Source organism: Danio aesculapii, chromosome 25, assembly GCF_903798145.1.
Source record: "Danio aesculapii chromosome 25, fDanAes4.1, whole genome shotgun sequence".
Lineage (NCBI taxonomy): Eukaryota > Metazoa > Chordata > Actinopteri > Cypriniformes > Danionidae > Danio > Danio aesculapii.
Window position 1 is genome coordinate 2,555,932 of NC_079459.1, and position 19,881 is coordinate 2,575,812.

The 19,881-nt window shown below is 36.7% G+C and overlaps 1 protein-coding gene across 1 annotated transcript; it reads right to left on the bottom strand.

Moving 5' to 3' along the window:
• Positions 1–4,087: 4,087 nt before the first annotated feature.
• On the bottom strand, positions 4,088–18,929 carry chst6 (carbohydrate sulfotransferase 6). The gene is given in 3 exon segments (XM_056451982.1): positions 4,088–9,936; positions 18,835–18,888; positions 18,891–18,929. Coding segments are annotated over 3 exon segments (1,308 nt in total). The 3' UTR covers positions 4,088–8,721.
• Between the last annotated feature and the right edge of the window lie 952 nt (positions 18,930–19,881).

A 19,881-nucleotide genomic window follows, 5' to 3' on the forward strand; every position in this document is an offset into this window, starting at 1 on the left:
TCTCTCTCTCTCTCTCTCTCTCTCTCTCTCTCTCTCTCTCTCTCTCTCTCTCTCTCTCTCTCAGCAGCAGCAGCATCTCAACTTACAGAGGAGAGACAGAAATAAATGTTCATGATGATGAGCTGAGGATGACTGTCTCCATTGATGCAAAATATGTTTATGTCTGTCTGGAAATTGCACCGTAAATAAATGCTGGGTTGTTGTTATCCAATGTTACCCTGTAAAAATGCTGGGTTCTACAAAATTCCTTCATTTTGTCCCAAAACAAATCGATTCAGTTAATTTGATCGTTTTTACATATAGTGAATTGAACATAAAACACTTAAGTTGTCCCCCAAAAAAACTTTAAGAATTGTGTTCATTCATTCATTCATTCATTTCTTTTCGGCTTAGTTCCTTTATTGATCTGTGGTCGCCACAATGGAATGAATCGCCAACCAGCACATCCAGCACATGTTTTACGCAGCGGATGGCCTTCCAACTGCAACCCATCACTGGGAAACACATTCATTTAGTCACACACATACACATACGGAAAATTTAGCCGACCCAGCTATCCTATAGCGCATGTGTTTGGACTGTGGGGGAAACCAGAGCACCCGGAGGAATCCCACACCAACACTGGGAGAACATGCAAACTCCACACAGAAATGCCAACTGACCCAGCTGAGGCTCGAACCAGCAACCTTCTTGCTGTGAGCGATACCCAATGTGCCACCGTGACGCCCTTAAAATGTATATTTGACTATATATATATATATATATATATATATTATGGCAATTTGACAAAATAGGCCTAACATTTTCTCAATTACTTGCTGTTATTTTGACTAAAAATGTATGTAAACATATTTAAAAAATCTATAAATACAATATAAATAACAATATATATTTGTTTACATTTGGAAACAATGTAATCAGTAGTTTACTAAAGCAAACAGCTATAAATCCAGAGATATTGACAACTTTCATTATTTTTAAAGTGTGTAAGGTTAATTATGCAATTAAATAAATATTACAATATACGAACATCCAAAATTAAAGGTTTTATATCAGTCTATTTAAACACTGGTAATTATAAAATACAACTTTATTAATCTTCAACCAGATTATATATATATATATATCTTTAATTTCCTTGTAAATCTGACTTTTTTTCTATGTCACCACAAGAGAGTGGGGTTCGGTCATTTGTGTTCTCTAAAAGTGTTTTCTAATTAAAGTGTCTTTCTGATTTAATGGTAGGCCTATTTGGTGTTACAGATTTCCTCAGTAAAAGACTTATGCTCTGTAGGCTGCATCACATACTTTGTCTCTTATAAAGATTTAATCCATATTAATCCTTAGATCATTGAATAATTCATCTTCCTTTCAGTGTCTTGTATAGCTACAGCTTTTAGCGTTTTTGTCAGTAAGTTAAATATTTTACTATGAACGTCAATGTATTAAGTAAACTCACAACACAACGGAAAAACATAATAGCCTATTAAACATCAGAGTAATGCTCCACTAATTTACTGAAAATGAAATGCTTAACCTGAATTCATTGATCAACTCACTAGTGAACATTTCACTAAAGTAAACCAAAAATTTTAAGTTGAAATTAACGTTATAAGTCTGGTTCAATATATATTATATTTAATTGATTAAAAAAGGTTATTTTAGTTTGTTTTACTTAACATAAAACAAGCCGTCTTGACCTTCAGTCATAATTTACCCCTAAAGTCGGAGGGAAATGAAAACCGAATAATAAAACGAGTCTAAACATGTCAGTAGACCTAGGCTGATTGTCAACATGGGTCTTGTTTCATGGATGTTAGAAAACATGTTCAGCTCAGTTAAACCACACTCACCTGGGGGTTTAATTATTACACGGCTCTGTGAAATATTTAATTCTGATCGGTCAATACGACATTCCAAGGTATTGGCTTTGGTTATTCCCAGAAACACATGCTCATACGGGTAATATGAATCACCTTGGCCATTAGCGAAAATATTAACACTTCGTTGTTTTTGACTGCTTGGCGCCATCTTGTGACTGAAAAATTAGTAGGTTTGTGCTTGGTGAATCCCGCCATTTGATAACAATTCTTTCTCATTGTTTTTGACTGTTTGACGACATTGCGACTGTAAAATAAGTAGGTTATACTTGGTCCAGTTTATAACAACTCTTCTTTGAGACTATTTTTTGATATATTTGACTGTTTGGCTCCATCTTGTGACTGTAATATAAGTAGGTTCGCACATGCTGAATCACCTTTTGTTAACAATTTTTATCTCTGCATGTTTTTTGTTGTTTTTGACTGTTTGGCTCCATCTTGCGACTGCAAAATAAGTAGGTTAGTGTTTGATGAATCCGCCGTTTGTTAACAAACTTTATTTCTGCACATATTTAGCTGTTTTTGATTGTTTGGCGCCATCTTGCAACTGAAAAATAAGTATTATAGTGCATACACAATCCTGCCGTTGGTAACAGTTTGTCTTTCTGCCTATTTTCCATTGTTTTGACTTTTTGGCGCCACCTTGTGACTGAAAATAAGTAGGTTACTGTTTGATAAACAGTGTTTTGCTAACAATTCTTTCTGCACATTTTTCATTGTTTTTGACTGGCGCCATCTTGCAACTTAAAAGTAAGTATGCCCGCCATTTGTTAACAATTCTTCTTTCTGCATATTTTTTGCTGTTTTTGACTGTTTGCCACCATCTTGTTACTGAAAAATAAGTACGTTAGGGTTTGTTGAATCCCACCATTTGTTAACAATTTTTATTTCTGCACATTTTTTGTTTTTGACTGTTTGGCACCAACTTGGGACTTAAAAATAAGTAGGTTAGTAGATGCTGAATCTCGCCGTTTGTTAACAATTCTTCTTTCTGCAAATTTTTTGCTGTTTTTGACTGTTTGGCGCCACCTTGCGACAAAGATAAGTAGGTTACGGTGTATTGAATCCCACCATTTGTTAACAATTTTTATTTATACGCATTTTTTGCTGTCTGTGACTGATTGGCGCCATCTTGTGACTGAAAAATAAGTACGTTAGGGTGTATTGAATCCCACCATATGTTACCAATTTTTATTTCTGCACATTTTTTGCTCTTTTTGACTGTTTGGCGCCATCTTGCGACTGAAAAATAAGTACGCTAGTGCATGCGCAATCTTGCCATTTGTTAACAATTCGTCTTTCTGCATATAATCATTGTTTTTGACTGTTTGGCACCATCTTGTGACTGAAAAATAAGTAGGTTAGTGTTTGATGAACTGCCTTTTGTTAACAATTCTTCTTTCTGCGCATTTTTCATTGTTTTTGACTGGCACCATCTTGCAACTGAAAAATAAGTAGGTTAGTATTTGGTGAATCTCGCTGTTTGTTAACAATTTCTTAGTTCTGCACATTTTTCGCTGTTTTTGACTGTTTGGCGCCATCTTGCGACAAAAAAAAAGCAGGTTAGCGCATATTGAACATTCTTCTTTCTGCACATTTTTCAATGTTTTTGACTCTTTGGCGCCATCTTGCGGCTGAAAAATAAATAGGTTAGTGCATGCAGAATCCAACCGTTTGCTAACAATTTTCGTTTCGTATAATTTAAATTAACTTTAATTTTAGGCTGAATAATTAGTTAAGTATCTCAGCTCAGTTCAACATTGTGTCTAACTCTTTAGTTTTGTGGTAAGTAGTCGTGTAATAAGCAGCATAATGTACATCCAGCAAATTGTTCCCTGACTAGTTCTCAAATGGTGTGTGTGTGTGTGTGTTTACACTTTGGGAACAAATGTATTAAACCTTCCAAAACTACCATTTAGGGCCATTTGAGGACATCCGCCTTTGTATGAAATGTATCTATGACTCAGTAATTACAACATCATCCGTTTAGATAACCTGTGTGTGTGTGTGTGTGTTTCATGCAGCTTGCTATTTCCTCAGCAATAAAACAGAAGGAAGTGAGTTACGCTTTTATGATGATCATTAAAGCAGGGTCCAATAAAAAATTGTGTTCAGTACCTAAAGTGGAAAAAATATCATAATTTTATATAAATCCAAATGACAATCAATCAATCAAACGGACATATTTAGGCATGAAGTTTTTTTTTTTTTTATCAGCACATACAAACAACCAAAAGACCAACATTGATTTTAGACATAGAGATGACATACTGAAGCCGAACATAAATACTGACATTCTAAAGTAATGTACCATTTCCCCCCCCTAAAATCACATTTAATTAAACAGACATTGTTGTGGATACATGATTTGATCAAAACATATCTACATTACCTTCATTTACATATGAACCGATGTGAAGACACTGCTTGACATGGTGAATATAAATCAATGTGATTCAAACTTCAATAAAATACCAACTCCCATTGAAATCAAACATAATCTCAAGAAACGCAATACCTCAGTTATTAAAAGTTAACATTTGATCGCGTCAGGTTCAGAGTGTTTACACAAAGCGAGTCGAATCCGAAAACAAAAGCTCCATTCAGTTCCCCCATAAGGACGTGATTGATTTTTAAGTATAATTCATAAACCGTGAAGACTTGATTTTGTGCTGTAAAACTACATTACCCATGATGCTTTACACAAATCCACCCACTCACGATTTTAAATGTTGTTTCTATGAAACACAAACGCTGAGTCCCAATTCGCATACTTATACTACGTCTACTACTATGTACTATACTATAAAGTATGTACCTTATTTGTGAAGGAATATATTTAATTATTGGAGATTAAGCTGTGGGTTAATCTGCCATTCGCAAGTCTTTTATCAGAGAAATCTCCTCAGGTCGTTGGATAATTCTGCATTCAGAGGTTAACATCGAAATATATCTTGATATTAGTTCACGTTGTTGTTGCAGATGAAATGTAACGCAGAAAACGTGATTTAAATATTCCGCAGTTGGCTAGGTATTAATTAAATCTCTCAAAGCCTCTCTACTTGACGGTTGGTCTTGTGGGTCCGCCATGTTTGTAGTTTATTTACACTTTTTTCCCGAGTTTGCAGTTCTAATCAAATTCAAGTTGAACGCATAATGTATTGTGGGTAATATTAGCGGTTAGAGTACGAGCGCTTCTACACTTCCAATTTCTACTGGAAATAGTCGACCATCCGGGAAGCTTTTGCGTACTCTTTTAAACATACTATTACTATTTTTAACATACTAGTTTGGGACATACTAATTGTAGTTTCGCATACTATTTAGGATGTTTAGTATGCGAATTGGAACGCACCAAAAAACTTTAGTTAAACTCATTAATTTGATTAATTAATTGATTAATTTAGTGGTGTTAGTAAGACCAGCAGGGGGCGCTCAACCAGCGATCTGTATGGGGCCTAACACCCCAGTATAGTGAAAGGGACGCTATACTGCTCAGTAAGAGCTGTCTTTCGGCTGAGATGTTAAACCGAGGTCCAGACTCTCTGTGGTCGTTAAAAATCCCAGGATGTCCTTCGAAAAAGAGTACGGGTTTAACCCCGACATCCTGGCCAAATTTGCCCACTGGCCTCTGTCCATCATGGCCTCCTAACCATCTCTATATCATAATTGGCTTCGTCACTCTGTCTCCTCTCCACCAATCAGCTGGCGTGTTGTGTCTTCTGGCACAATATGGCTGCCGTCGCGTCATCCACATGGATGCTGCGCACTGGTGGTGGATGAGGATGTCTAAAACGCTTTGAGTGTCCAGAAAAGCGCTATATAAATGTAAGAAATTAATTTACATTTGCGATGCGTCATGAAATTGTAGATATCTATTATTTTCGTCTTTATGTCAAACATTTTTCAACGTTTGTGATTTTCTTAGCTGGAAAACGGGTTTTAAAATCTACAGAACCATACGTTGCAGAGACTTTTATTTCAGTATGTTAATGTGCTTTACAAGTAAACCTGAATATTGAGAAGGGGGCGGGGCTTTCTTTGCTTTAAGAGGGGTGTGGTTAAGAATAATGTGGTTGAAGTGTCAAACTGACATCAGGGAAAAACCGCCCACGTCAAAGGCATAAGCAAATGTAACATTTACTGCATCCGAAATTGCATACTCAATACTATTTATTACACTAAAATCAGTGTGCGAGCCGAGTAGTATGTCCGAATTTATAAAATTCGAAAAACAGTATGTGAGAAGAAGCCGGATGACCTACTGCTTCCAAGTAGATTCCGCGCATCGGATGGATGTTACGCTATCCCATGATGCATCACGAGATAATTCATAAATGGGAGTGAAGTGACGCAACTGATGCAGGTAGGTCAAGTGATGACTACAAAATGGCGGATGTAGTACATTCGAGTTCTATTCATAATATATAGAACTTACTTTTCTAACGGTCGAGTAGTACGTTTAAATTCAAATGCAGTACCTTCTGAGTAGTAGGCGATATCGAACGCAGCGTTTGATTGACGATTACTAAAACAAATATTGTTTTTTCAGTGGATTAACATCACCTAAAGAATAACCATGTGTGCTAGCAAAATAAACGTCATAAGTTTTGATTTCACACAGACTTTAAACTCCTTATAGTAAAAATTTATGGCAAAAATATGTTCGGAATGACTTTATAGGGGAATTCAACAGCAGTAGCACATCAAGTAATAAAAAGTCCTTCATGGAAATGACACACAAAGCAGCACCGCAGCACTGTAAAACATTAAAGTGTGTCCGGCGTTCACGTTTAAAGTCCGTTTAGATCTAGACTTTATCACAATCAAACATGTCATAAAAAGCAGAGAGAGTGCGTCTGTTTAACACTTCATCGACACTTCCTTCTCAATGCTTCCAGTAATACAGATCAAAGCAGATTAGTACAAATATTCATTGGAGTGTCGACCAACATTTTCACATTTACATTTTTACAGAATTCGGAGACTATCCTTGTTGAGCATGATCACTTTCATACATCATTTCACTGCAGAATCGTTCAAGTATTGAAATATTAAGAGCAGAAAAACACATGCAGTATTCATACGCACGCAATCATAACACTAACCTACCTAACATTGATTTTTTTTATGTACATTACCTAGCATTGAACTACCTTTAAAAAGAAACTTATTCCTGGCCTCTTCTACCTTGTGGAACTAGCGATACGTGATATTGACAGTGTGACATTGACAGTACGATATAGACAGTAATTATCAATATTAACTTATTTGTGAAAACCCAATCGTACGAGGAAACATAGCTATATTTTACGCATAATTAGAGAAGTGGCTAATTCGTACAATTTTATTGGTATACTTACAATCTTTAATAAGACACTTGCCCTTAAACACAACCCTTTATTGGGGTATGAACAAATAAATACTAAAATATACAAATGAGATCGTACAAATTAATACGAATTAGCCACTAAATCAAAACGTTGGAATTGCACTGATGATGATATTATGGAACTATATCATAACATTTACAAAAACACATACGGGTTAGAGGCAATCTGACGCTATATATACATATTGGATGGACGAAATCAAAAGTCTATAGCTTCATATTATGTGATATCTCATAAAAATACATAACTGGACAGTAATATTTTTGCATTATTTGTATGAGTGCAGTCTTACACGCCACCATGGGGATGCAGAGAGAAACGTGAACAGCGCAGAGGGGGTGGAAGTACGATATTTACATTTGACAATATTTAACGTTGGTCCAGTATTCGTTAGTTTTTAAAAAGTGTTTTAAGTTCGTTAATATTTATACGCTCTTAAATCAAACATTTGTGAGGAATGAGCACATTTTCGTGTATTAACTTTCATAAAGTATAAAACAGTCCTTATTTGGTCAATATGTAAACTATTAATTCATTGAATTTACAGAAAATTAACTATATTGTGAAATATATAAGGGTTTCAGGATATGAGTTGACTTGTATCATGATATGAGATCTTTGTTACATCTCCCAGCCCTAACACAGGGATATCTTTGCTGATTATAGCTATATATAAATCTCATTTGACAAAGTTTCAACATTCGTTTGGCTTTTCTAATACGCTGATGTCAGTTAGACTGAAAAAAACTATTTACTTGGCATTTAACATTGTTCATGCACAGACTGGTAAGTTAAACTTAATATGGCATGTTTTTAAAAAGCTGGATGCTCTGATAATCGTTTAAAAGAGCTCTGTGTGAACTTTCTAGGCACTCGGTTCTGTTTATTAATGTCACCTGTGCCTTGTTTGTTTCTCCCATACACATGTATTGTATTACATTTAGACTTAAAATAAAGATACATCCAATCACATTATCAAGGATTTCTGATCTGAGTAACTCCAGTAAGAATGTGGACAATAGCTGAACTACTCCTAACAAAACTAGCCAGCCTGCTAGCTTAAATATATTAGCCTATTTACTTCTATGCGAAGTTTTATATATCAAACAACAGAGAAAAAACACACTATAGTTCCCTTCAACCCGCATGGACTACATACATTTGAAATGCAGTTGTTTTTTTTTTGTAAAAAATAAAAAACAGACATGAAAAACACCACCACAATCGTTTCCATTGTCAATAAATACATCTTGCTTTTGATTGTTGGACCATAGTTTCTTCTATAACAGCATCCAGCGTTAAGGTTGCGTCCAGGAAAAAAGACAACACTTCTGCGGTGTTGAACATCCGGCCACTAGAGCACCGTTCTGGATTGTTCCTAAAGCACAAGAAAACCGATGCACAAATGCCCCAGAATTCCTTTAGCATTCGGTCTTTTGATCACAGCTCTATAATTTAGCAGCAGTCGTGCTTTTGGCAGGTAGCCATCTGAATTTATAGCGCTCGCGTGGCTTCATCAAATCTAATTCCATCATCTTTTGCTCCTTCTCACTGTCCACCGTCGAATATCCCAGCAGGGACATGGCTCCTTTACAAACATCCTGGATGCGCTGGACTTTCTCGAAAGGTAACGTGGTTCGCCAAGCCATCGAAACATCCTCGGCGTTTCGCGAAGTGATATCGAAGGCTTCCTTCTTGGTTCCCTTGCCTTTACCGTGAGTGATGCGGTAGATCCACTCCTGCAGGGTTTCGGTCATCTCCAGGCCGATGAATTCATACATGGCCTCGATTTCAGCCTGCGTGTTGTGCACGAGATCTTCATAGCGAATCATTTTGTAGCGTCCCTTAAGGAAACTCGGTGCTTTAAGCATGGCGGTCTCGTAAATGCGGACGTGACTGCGGCAAATCTCCTGCAAGACACGATAAGGTTTATCTTTTTCAGGAATGTTAGCCATTTCGAGCACTATATTGCTGTCTTTCACCAAGGCTTTGTAGGAACGATCTCTGGAGCGAAACACCGCTCGCGGGTCACGAACCAAATGGATAATTCGCACGTTTAAGGTAGGGTCTTGAAGTAGCGAATAAAGTGACTCCAATTCGAAGAAGCGAACTTCTTTTAAAACAACGTGGCTGTAGGTTTGACAAGCCGACTCTGCAATCTTCAAGCTGCTTTTCCCACAGTGCTGCTTGCAGTCTTGTTCTTTGCTAATCTGGTCGCGTGGCGTTTGGAGGCACGCTGGCGGAGAGCAGAGCGCACGACTGTGGCTCCACATGAACAGGCTGGAGATGTTCTGGGGCTGGCGGATGTATGAATCCATCACGGACATGTCGCACTGAAAGATGCTGCGAATAGTGTCACGCACCGCCATTCGCAAGCTACGTGCGCCGGATTGGTTGATGGACATCCACACGTGCCAGGCCGGCTCCATCAAATAAAAGACGTCTGGATGCTGGCTGAACACCTGGCCCAAGAAGGATGAGCCAGACCTCCAGGAGGACAACAGCAGCACGTGCACCTTTCCCTCAGACTGAGTCACGTTTTGAAGAGTCGGTCGACTGTACCAGCCGTAAAGGAGCCCCACGGTCACAGCCTGAGTGAACAACACGCTCAACACAACAGCCTTCGACACTCTCCAGCGCAGCATACTGGCAAATTTATTCACCTATGAAAACAAGAACATCGAGACTTTAATATCGGAACCACGAGAAGTATATAACTACTAGAATAGCCATAGTGTGAACCAAACTGAATCTTTATCATGTTATATTTACATTCGAAGCCTCTATTGAGATTTTAAAATTAAGGTTTGAATGTCTTTCGTCATATATTATAAAGTCATTATCCTAAAAATGCTATCTTTTTTGTAATCTAGCCTACAGCTGGTTACTACAACACCCCTCTAAGGTCCATATCTCAATTTGTCCAGCAAGCAGGAGAGCAAAGTTTTTCACTGCAATAAAAAAATTGTTTTTGAAAGTCTGAGACGTGTTTGAACTGACGTGAAGTTATGTTTTCACCATCGGAGCAACAAGGGCATTCGTATTTAAATGCAGCTACACGACGCCTCTACATTTTTGGTGTCTGTTAAGTTGTTAGTATCAAAATAAAACTAGGCAGTTCCTTATATCATGTTCTTATTTTATCGTTAAGATAGTGAAACAACTTAGCAGGGGTGATGGGAATGAGGTTATAAAGTACACTTTCCTTTGAAGATTTACCCATCGTGTCCTCGGGAGTTTGTTTTCTAAATCAAACTTGCAAAGTCTGAACTTAGGGAAAGGATGCAAGACTGAACGTTGTGCACTAGCCTAATGTTGAGGAAAAAGCCCCAATCAGATAGGTAAACATCTGCAGCCACGCCTCAGTTTTCAGATGTCTCCATTTTCCACACATCCACACTAACTCGGTAAACCAAAATGGCCTCTTCAGTGTTTTTTTAAAAAGCCCCATTTTCAGCGCTCGAAAACTCTGGTGTAGTGTGGACGAAAGGTGTAGCCGTAGTAAAACATGTGTGTTGTAAAACTAAAACGTATTAGTGTAAACGGGCCCTGAGTTTGAGCTCAGGTAGATCCCGATGAACTCCCCCAACTTATAGGGATTATAGGGATAGTTATACTGCTTACGAACTGCTTATATCGCGTGTTTTTGGACTGTGGGAGGAACCAGTGGAAAACCCACGTGAGCAAGGGGAGAACACGCAAACTGTGCACAACTATGTGGACTGGTCCTGTAATGACTTTTAACCAGTGACATGCTTGGTATGAGGCAACAGTGCTTACAACTGAGAAACTGTGATGCCCAATCTAGACAAATAAGGGAGACGAAGATGAAAGATGCTGAGGTAGAAAACTCTAGTTCATACCCGTCAACCCTCCCGTTTTTCCCGGGATTCGCCCGTATTTTACAGTTCTATCCCGCTATCATCCTGTTAAGGTATTTCTCCCGTATTTTCAGTCTTTCTCTGAAGGGTGGCAATAAACATTAAAGAGCCGATGCTCCCTATATGCAACCCATACCTCCGAACCACCAGGGGCCGCCTCTCGCTCCTAATGAGAGTCTGTTTTGTGCTTTTGTTTTATTTAGGCATGAAAAGGCTTTGAAATAGATTTAAAAACGGCGGGATTCACTTAACTTTCCATTACAGGTGCTGTCGACCCTCCTATGCAATCCTCACAACAGTCATATAGTGGTGCATGATTGTCAGCTGACGCGCTTTATAGTGATAAATAAACGCCGTTTCCCAAACGGATTCTGTACACACGATTTGAAGAGGAGTGAAAGTCTGGGTTTTAGGTGCATGTTTGAACAGACATATAGACATAATTAATAATAATAACAACATCTTAAGATGTCGATCTTGGTGTTTTTTTTTTCTTCAAACACAACTAATTTTGTCCTAAATGAGCAATGATCAGTAAGGAAAGCAGTCGAATGCTTTCATTATAACGTTAGATGTGTGCTTTTTTAAAGTGACACCTGTTATTTAATGTAATCAAAGGAAAAATCTAAATAAATTCCTTCTCTGCTCTTTAATCATAATGTGTAAGTTGTGCAGTGAAGAAATGGTATGAGATTTGATAACTTGATTCTATTTCTTTATAATAGCTATTAATTTTAATAAGCTGAACTGTGTGATAGTTTATTTGCTGCTAACGTTCACACAGTCATTTTCTTTTCGGCTTAGTCCCTTTATTAATCTGGGGTCACCACAGCGGAATGAACCACCAACTTATCCAGCATATGTTTTACGTAGCGGATGACCTTTCAGCTGCAACCCATTACTGGGAAAGACCAATACACACTCAAACACTACGGACAATTTAGCTTACCCAATTCCCCTATAGCGCATGTGTTTGGACTGTGGGGGAAACCGGAGCACCTGGAGGAAACCCACGCCAACACGGGGAGAACATGCAAACTCCACACAGAATATATATATATATATATATATATATACTCTCACCAAACACTTTATTAGGTGCTAATACCACTTTATACACATTGCTAATACCGTGTTGGACACTTTTGCCTTCAGAACTGCCTTCCTCCTTCATGGCATAGATTCAACAAGGTACTGGAAATATTCCTCAGAGATTTTGGTCCATATTAACATGATAGCATCACGCAGTTGCTGCAGATTTGTCGGCTGCACATCCATGATGCAAATCTCCTGTTCTACCACATCCCAAAGGTGCTCTATTGGATTGAGTTATGGTGACTGTGGAGGCCATTTTAGTACAGTGAACTCATTGTCATGTTCAAGAAACCAGTCTGAGATGATTCACGCTTTATGACATGGTGCGTTATCCTGCTGGAAGTAGCCATCAGAAGATTGTGGTCATAAAGGGATGGACATGGTCAGCAACAATACTCAGTTAGGCTTGATGTTCACATGATGCTCAATTAACGCTAACGAGCAGTTGGACAGGTGTACCTAATGAAGTGGCCAGTGAGTGTATATAGTTTTCCTACTATGAACGCAATAACTAACAGTTTCGAGCATTCTTCAAAATATCTGCCTCTGTGTTCAACAATAGAAACTATTTGCGACAAGTGGAGTGCGGGTGAATGACAGCATAATTTCCATTTTTTGATGAACGGCCCCTTAACAATGCCAAGCCGTCAGCTGAAACATTAGCAATCCCACCTGGAATTGACATGTTCAGCTGTTCCTTTGTTAGATCTTGTGTTCGGGTTTCAGGAAGAACCTTCCCTTTTATTCCATCAAACCCTCATCACTTATTCACTTTCACAGGAGGACTTGTGTTACACTGCTTTAGAGGAAGAGAAAGTGAAACAAGGTGTAGGATGTTTATAGTCGTAATCCATATGTTTTGGTCCACTTTCTCTCAACACATCCCATAATGATTACATGTTAGTCAGTAGGTGGAGAGTAACAGGTGGTTTTTTGACATTTGAGCGTGTACATAGTAAAAAATTCTTGCTGTTTTAATATTTTTAGTCAGTTTAGTTGACGTAAATTAAGACGACTAGAAACGTTCGTTTGATTCAAACAACAAAAATGAGTTAAACCTTCATTTTCCTTCGGCTTAGTCCCTTTATTCACAGCAGAATGAACCACCAACTTATCCAGCACATGTTTTACACAGTGAATGCCCTTCCAGCTGCAACCCAGTACTGGGAAACACCCATACACAATGGCCAATTTAGTTTATTAAATTCCCCTATAGCGCATGTGTTTGGACTGGGGGAAACCGGAGCACCCGGAGGAAACCCATGCCAATGCAGGGAGTACATGCAAACTCCACACAGAAATGCCAACTGACCCAGCCCGGACTGGAACCAGCGACCTTCTTGCTGTTCGGTGACAGCGCTAACCACTGAGCCACCATGTCACCTAAGTTAAACTTTGTAGAACTTAAAAATTATGTTGAAACCTGATCAACTTACTTAAATAAGTCAAAGTAACTTAAAAACATCTGCAGTCCTGAGTTTGTTGTTATTTTTCTTTTTACAGTGTAAACTATCAAAGAAATCTAATCAAATGCATTTTGTACTACCTCTGCAAGTAGTCAAATAGGAGATTAAAATGGTTTAATCTCATTTACACCTGTATTCCTAGCCATCCACCAGTAATCAGATAGGTAAAAACACATCTTCATATATGCAAACAGGGTTTTATGGTGATGAAATTAAGTACAGACGTCTAATTTACAGGTTTCCTTTAACTTCCTTTCACTGCTATTGAGTAAAAGTCTGAGGAAATCAGAATTTCACAATACCATTGTTCTACAAAATTAACTGAGCAGAACCATTAACTTTCATAGTCACTAGTTTAGTGCAGTCAAAGGAAATAATCCCACTATTGCATCTAAGATAAATGTTTTGAATTATGTTATATATACACGTGCGCATGTACAATGTATGTAAATTCAAACACAAACACATATATATATACACATACATATATATATATATATATATACACATATACATATACACACACACACACATACATATATATATATATATATATATATATATATATATATATATATATATATATATATATATATATATATATATATATATATATATATATATACTCTATTAAATTTTAAGCAAAAATAATAATAATTATGATTCTTATTTTAGCCAGAATCGTGCAGCCCTATACACTAGTCATAAATATACCGTACATTATGAAATTCAGCCCACAGCGAATTGCTCTTCCTGGTTCTGACATAATTTCTGCACCACTGATAATGACTGAATAATATACTCTTACATTAATATCAAATGGCAATGATTAACTTTAAAAGCTCAATATATCCAAGAACAATAGCTATAATATTCAAAGCAAAACTGGATTGCATAACATTTTTAAGGCACACTTTACTAGTACTTTAATCAGGATACATGTCGCAGTGTAGGCTAGCTGGGTTTTTTTGTTTGTGTTTTTAAAACAGACAAAAATTTTCAATGTGGGTTCACTAAAACAATTAGTCGAAACTCTTGGTTAGGCAAAAACACAATTGAAATGGGAGACAAACTGTGTCCAATGCCTGTTTTTTTTTCTTACAACTCATTTAAAACAAGTTGATGAACACACTGAAATTGTGATTCAAAGTGAATCATTCCAATATCTGAAATCTGAATAGATTCATTTTATACATCCCAAAATTACACTCATTAAGAGCATAATCAACAAGGCAAGATCAACAAGGAGTCTGTCATTTACTGGATAAAATCCAAAACGTTAAACAAGTCCAATAAGAAAGGTTGGCACACATAACCACTACCTCAGTGGAAAGATTTACCATCAGACATTCATGCATGTACTTTTTCCCCATCTAAAAAGCTCCATCCATAACAAACATTCATTCTCCTTAAATGAAAGAGACATTCGTCATTTTATAACCAACCAACAGATGGCAGCGAGTTTACAAACAGGAAAATGAGAATAAAGTGACCACAGACCGACTTCAGTGAGATTTAGTAAAATACTGGCACTCTATGCTTAAATTTCAGCTAATGAATCTGCAGTGTGCCGTTTACTTTTAACACTGACAGTTTAACACTGACAGTTCTGCAGGTTACACCATGTTAAATAAGACTTAAGACCATTATAAATGAAATTTTAGATTTATCCAGGCTAAATGCTAAGGATTTTTTGGAATATGCCAGTAGAAAAAGATTTCCACATGCCCTTCAAAAATGATTAAAATTTAATACACTTATTAATACAACAATAATTATCATTTATTTAAAAAAAAAACACAGATCAGGTCAGCATCCTCGGCAGTAAATACACAGAAAACTTTTAAACAAATGTTGCTGTAAGGATAATAACTAAACCCTTATGATAAATAGATTTTAAAAGTTAAAAGTTTGATTGAGATGGGTTGTTGGCGATTGTATGGGTGTTGGACAGATTGAGTAGCTTTACATGAACAAGGGAAAATTAAGACTTGTTTAAAAAAAAGATTTAAGACCTACAATACAATATTTCAGTAGATTTAAGACTTTTAAATTTAGTTTTTTAATAGTAAGACATTTTAAGACCCCACAGACACCCTGATAAAATATATACAGACAGAAGAAGCTCATGCTAAAAGGGCTACACTTATTGTCACTTATTAAAAGTTAATATTAACATTAAGATTCAGTGGCAAAATCTAAAGTTGTATAGTATGTGTCAGTATTATCACACACATGACCTAACAAACAAGCGAATACTAAAAATATTAACAAACACTGTTGCAGATGTTTGCTTGTTATTAGTTGATTCATTAACGAACATTAAAGTGTAAATAAATATATATATATATATTCCAATCACGTTTAAGTAAAACACAAAAATGAATAGTGTTTCGGTGAAAAAGCTAGATGGTTTTAAAAGTAATTTAAGAGAAATGAAAACAAAAGCTTTTATAAACAATCCTCTATACAAACAAAAAAATCTTCCCTGTTGAGCTAACAATGACATCTGTTTCGTCTATTCACAGAGAGCTCTTTAGCCACAAGAAACAATACACGACCAAATACTAGAGAAACAGATTTGAAATCAAATAAAAGTTAGCAGGAGACACAAATTCCAGGTGACAAAAGCTGACCAACGTTCAGGCCATTTATACATGCTGCTTGTTTTAAAAGGTAGTTCACACAAAAATATAAATGTGTTTACTCTCCGTCAAGCGGTTCTGAATCTGTAGGAGTATCTTTCTACTGGTAAACACAAAAGAAGATACTTCTGAAGAAAGCTGAAAACCTGTAACTGCTGACTTCCATAGTAAAAACAAATACTTTGGAAGTCAGTGGTTCCAGTTTTTAGTGTTCATCACAACATCCTCTTGTGTTCAAAAGAAGAAACTTATAACGGTTTAAGCGAGTAAAAGACAACAGAACTTTTAGTGTTGGGTGAACTACTATCCTTTTAGCATCATCAGAATGTTAGCAGAAAATGTTATTTATACGACTGTGAAACATTCAGCGGACGGCGTTTAATGGTAGTGAGAAGATTCAACATTGTGTTTCCCACAAGGATTGAAAAAATATTAAAATACGAGCCTAATAGGCCTACTTAAATTTCTCTCTGCTTTACATAACCAAGAAAAATTGTTTTGGACGTCCTGAAAACAAGTGACTAATGTTTATCAAGCATTGATTTTTGCATTGTTGTTAAAACAAACATTCAGAAAAGGCCACCACAGTTCATCTAATATTGTCTTATCACTGTCATTTTGAAACTTCCGTGCTTTATTTCATCTTTGTAACGGTTGTTTAGCCTCATGGGGGGTAAATATGGTTGTATATTTGCACATTTGGACTTCCGCCTTAATCCTTTAACGGTCCCACCAATAATTTTTTTTGGATTGGACTTTTTAACTCCTAATGATGTCGCTAGTTAACACACTCAATTCATTCTTTTTCAACATCTCATAATTCCTAAAATATCAACCTCCACCAAATGGTAGATATGTCGGTTTATGGTAAAAGTACCAGAATTACTACATAATACTATAAAAACATCTGAAAATATTAAATTCAATTCGTTTATGTAGCGCTTTTTAGAATGTAGAATGTGTCAAAGCAGCTTAACATAGTTCTAGTAAAGTCCAGATTCAGAGTTGAAGTTCAGTTTAGTTTAGTTCAGTGTGTAAAGTATGAAGTCTAATTTGTTTTAAAAAACAGTGAAAATAAAACATTTTTGAATATTAAATCATCTTTTTCTTTTAAGAATGCCATAAAATAGTTTCCAATTTAACACGTTTTCTTGTTTGCTTGTTTTTTTTTTTTTTTACAATAAAAGCAAACTCAAGTGTAGTAGTGCAACATGTTGGTTTGATTTTTTGTAAACCAAAACTGTGTAGTGTAAACCATTATTTAAAACAGTTAGGTAATTTTGACTCACTTTAACAGTCAAAATATGGTCAACTGTTTGGTAGAGCAGGCAGATAATATAATAATAATAATAATATAATAATATAATAAAGGTTAATAACATAATATTAGAAAAGTGCTAATAGTAAATAGTGTAATTAGCTGTCAACGACTTATCAAAAGCAACGTTACAACATTCTTCACAGTCAATTAAACAGAGCTAATGTTGTTAGTTATATTTACATGCGATTTCAGACAGAATATTCAGAGTAATAAACAAGATGGAGATCCTGTCAGAAGTTGCCACGGTTCAAAAAACCGAAAGTGCTAATATAAAACCAACTTTACCTCAGGTTCAGCCTCAGACTCATTTCTGAATGAAAGTGAACGGCAACTGTGACTAAACAAACTCCAAAACCTCCATAACAACGGTAGGTATGTCGTACGTGATAATCTCCAAGTCTTCGCTCTCAAATAACACAATGGCTCTGTGTAATCAAATAAATTTGCCTCGTTTCTAGAACTTTTCAAGTATCGAGAACGCGCCTCAGCCTTTGAATAGTTTTAATGCACCATGGTGACGGGATTTTCAATAGTGTCTGAGCGTTACACCTGACGGAGAAAAACAGATGGGAGATACATTTGTAATTTGATCAGATTTCACTTGTTTCATCCGAATGCTTTTTCCTGGACACAATTCGTCAATCAGCACATTCTTGTGTACATCTTGAATCGCCTTGGGGTGATTTGGCTGAGCGCGCGCGCGTTATTCCCAAAACGAGTGAGCTGACAAGATAGACAGCATTACTGGGTACCTTCATATGACTCAACAAAAGGATTTTTGGCTTTCAATGAGATGCTCAGAAATGTCGAAGGCGTAAATTCTCAGAGAAGGAACTGAAGCTGAGATTAAATACAAAAAAAAGACGCTTGCAACACTTTTGTTGGCGCATCAGAGGTGTTTGTTTCTTTCACAAACTAATACCAATATAACCATGACTTTCAAGCCTAAACGTGGTTAACATCACTTACACGAGAATATTAACGTGTTATATTTGGCACATGCCACTTCCAGTGACACTGAGGAAACTCCATGTTCACAAATTAACACTCGCGTCTAAAGCAGACTTTAAAGAGTTTTAAACATACTTAACAGCACATCTAAACTTAACAATGAGTGTCTACAGTAGATTTACATCATTAAAGCATGTCTTACCTCCGGCTTTGCGGTGTGTTCGTATCCAGGGTTAAAAAGTGTCTGACTTGATGTGGGGAAAAAGCGGAGACGTGGCCTCTGAGGGTGATTGACATGTGGGCGGAGCTTCGCCCTCATTATAAGTACCTTAATGTAAAACGATCTGTCAGCTTTCTCGAGTGGATGCCTCGTCTCCTTTTTTTTACACAGTGCTCAGATTAACACAAAGCTCTTTAAAAGGCGTGTATGGGTGAAAGTGCTTCAACTGTGTATTTAAACAAGAATTTTGCATATTACAATACATTGCACAACATTTGACTAAACTTGACTAGCTGTACCTCTTATGTTTTCACTAAAATCTGATATACAGTCACTGGAAGACAAATATACACCCCCATATTCACATTCTGTCAAAAAAGAAAGGTGAACGAAACAGGAAAACATTGCATCTGCATCCTGTCCATTGTGCCAAACTTCCTGAGCATGGAGAATACAGCAGCTGTCGTTTCAGAAATACATTTATACAGTGTTTGGAAGAAAATAGCCAGGAAAATGACTATAGAGGACCAGGAGTGACACTTAAAAAAACAATTAATTAATTTAATAATTCAAACACTTTTAAAAATAACGAAATCACTTTTAAATGTGTAAATAAACTATTTTAAAATTATTTTATTGCTTTTTATGTTGATTAAACAATCAAAAGTGCATTAATAAATAATTTTTATATATACTTTTATAATAATAAAAGAAAATGTTTTAAGCAATTTAAAATAGGGGGTGTCACGGTGGCACAGTGGGTAGCACGATCGCCTCACAGCAAGAAAGTCGCTGGTATGAGTCCCGGCTGGGTCAGTTGACACTTCTGTGTGGAGTTTGCATGTTCTCCCCGTGTTGGCTTGGGTTTCCTCCGGGTGCACCGGTTTCCCCTACAGTCCAAACACATGCGCTATAGGTGAATTGGATAAGCTAAATTGTACGTATTGTATGAGTCTATGGGTGTTTCCCAGTGTTGGGTTGTAGCTGGAAGGGCATCCGCTATGTAAAACATGTGTTGGATAAGTTGGC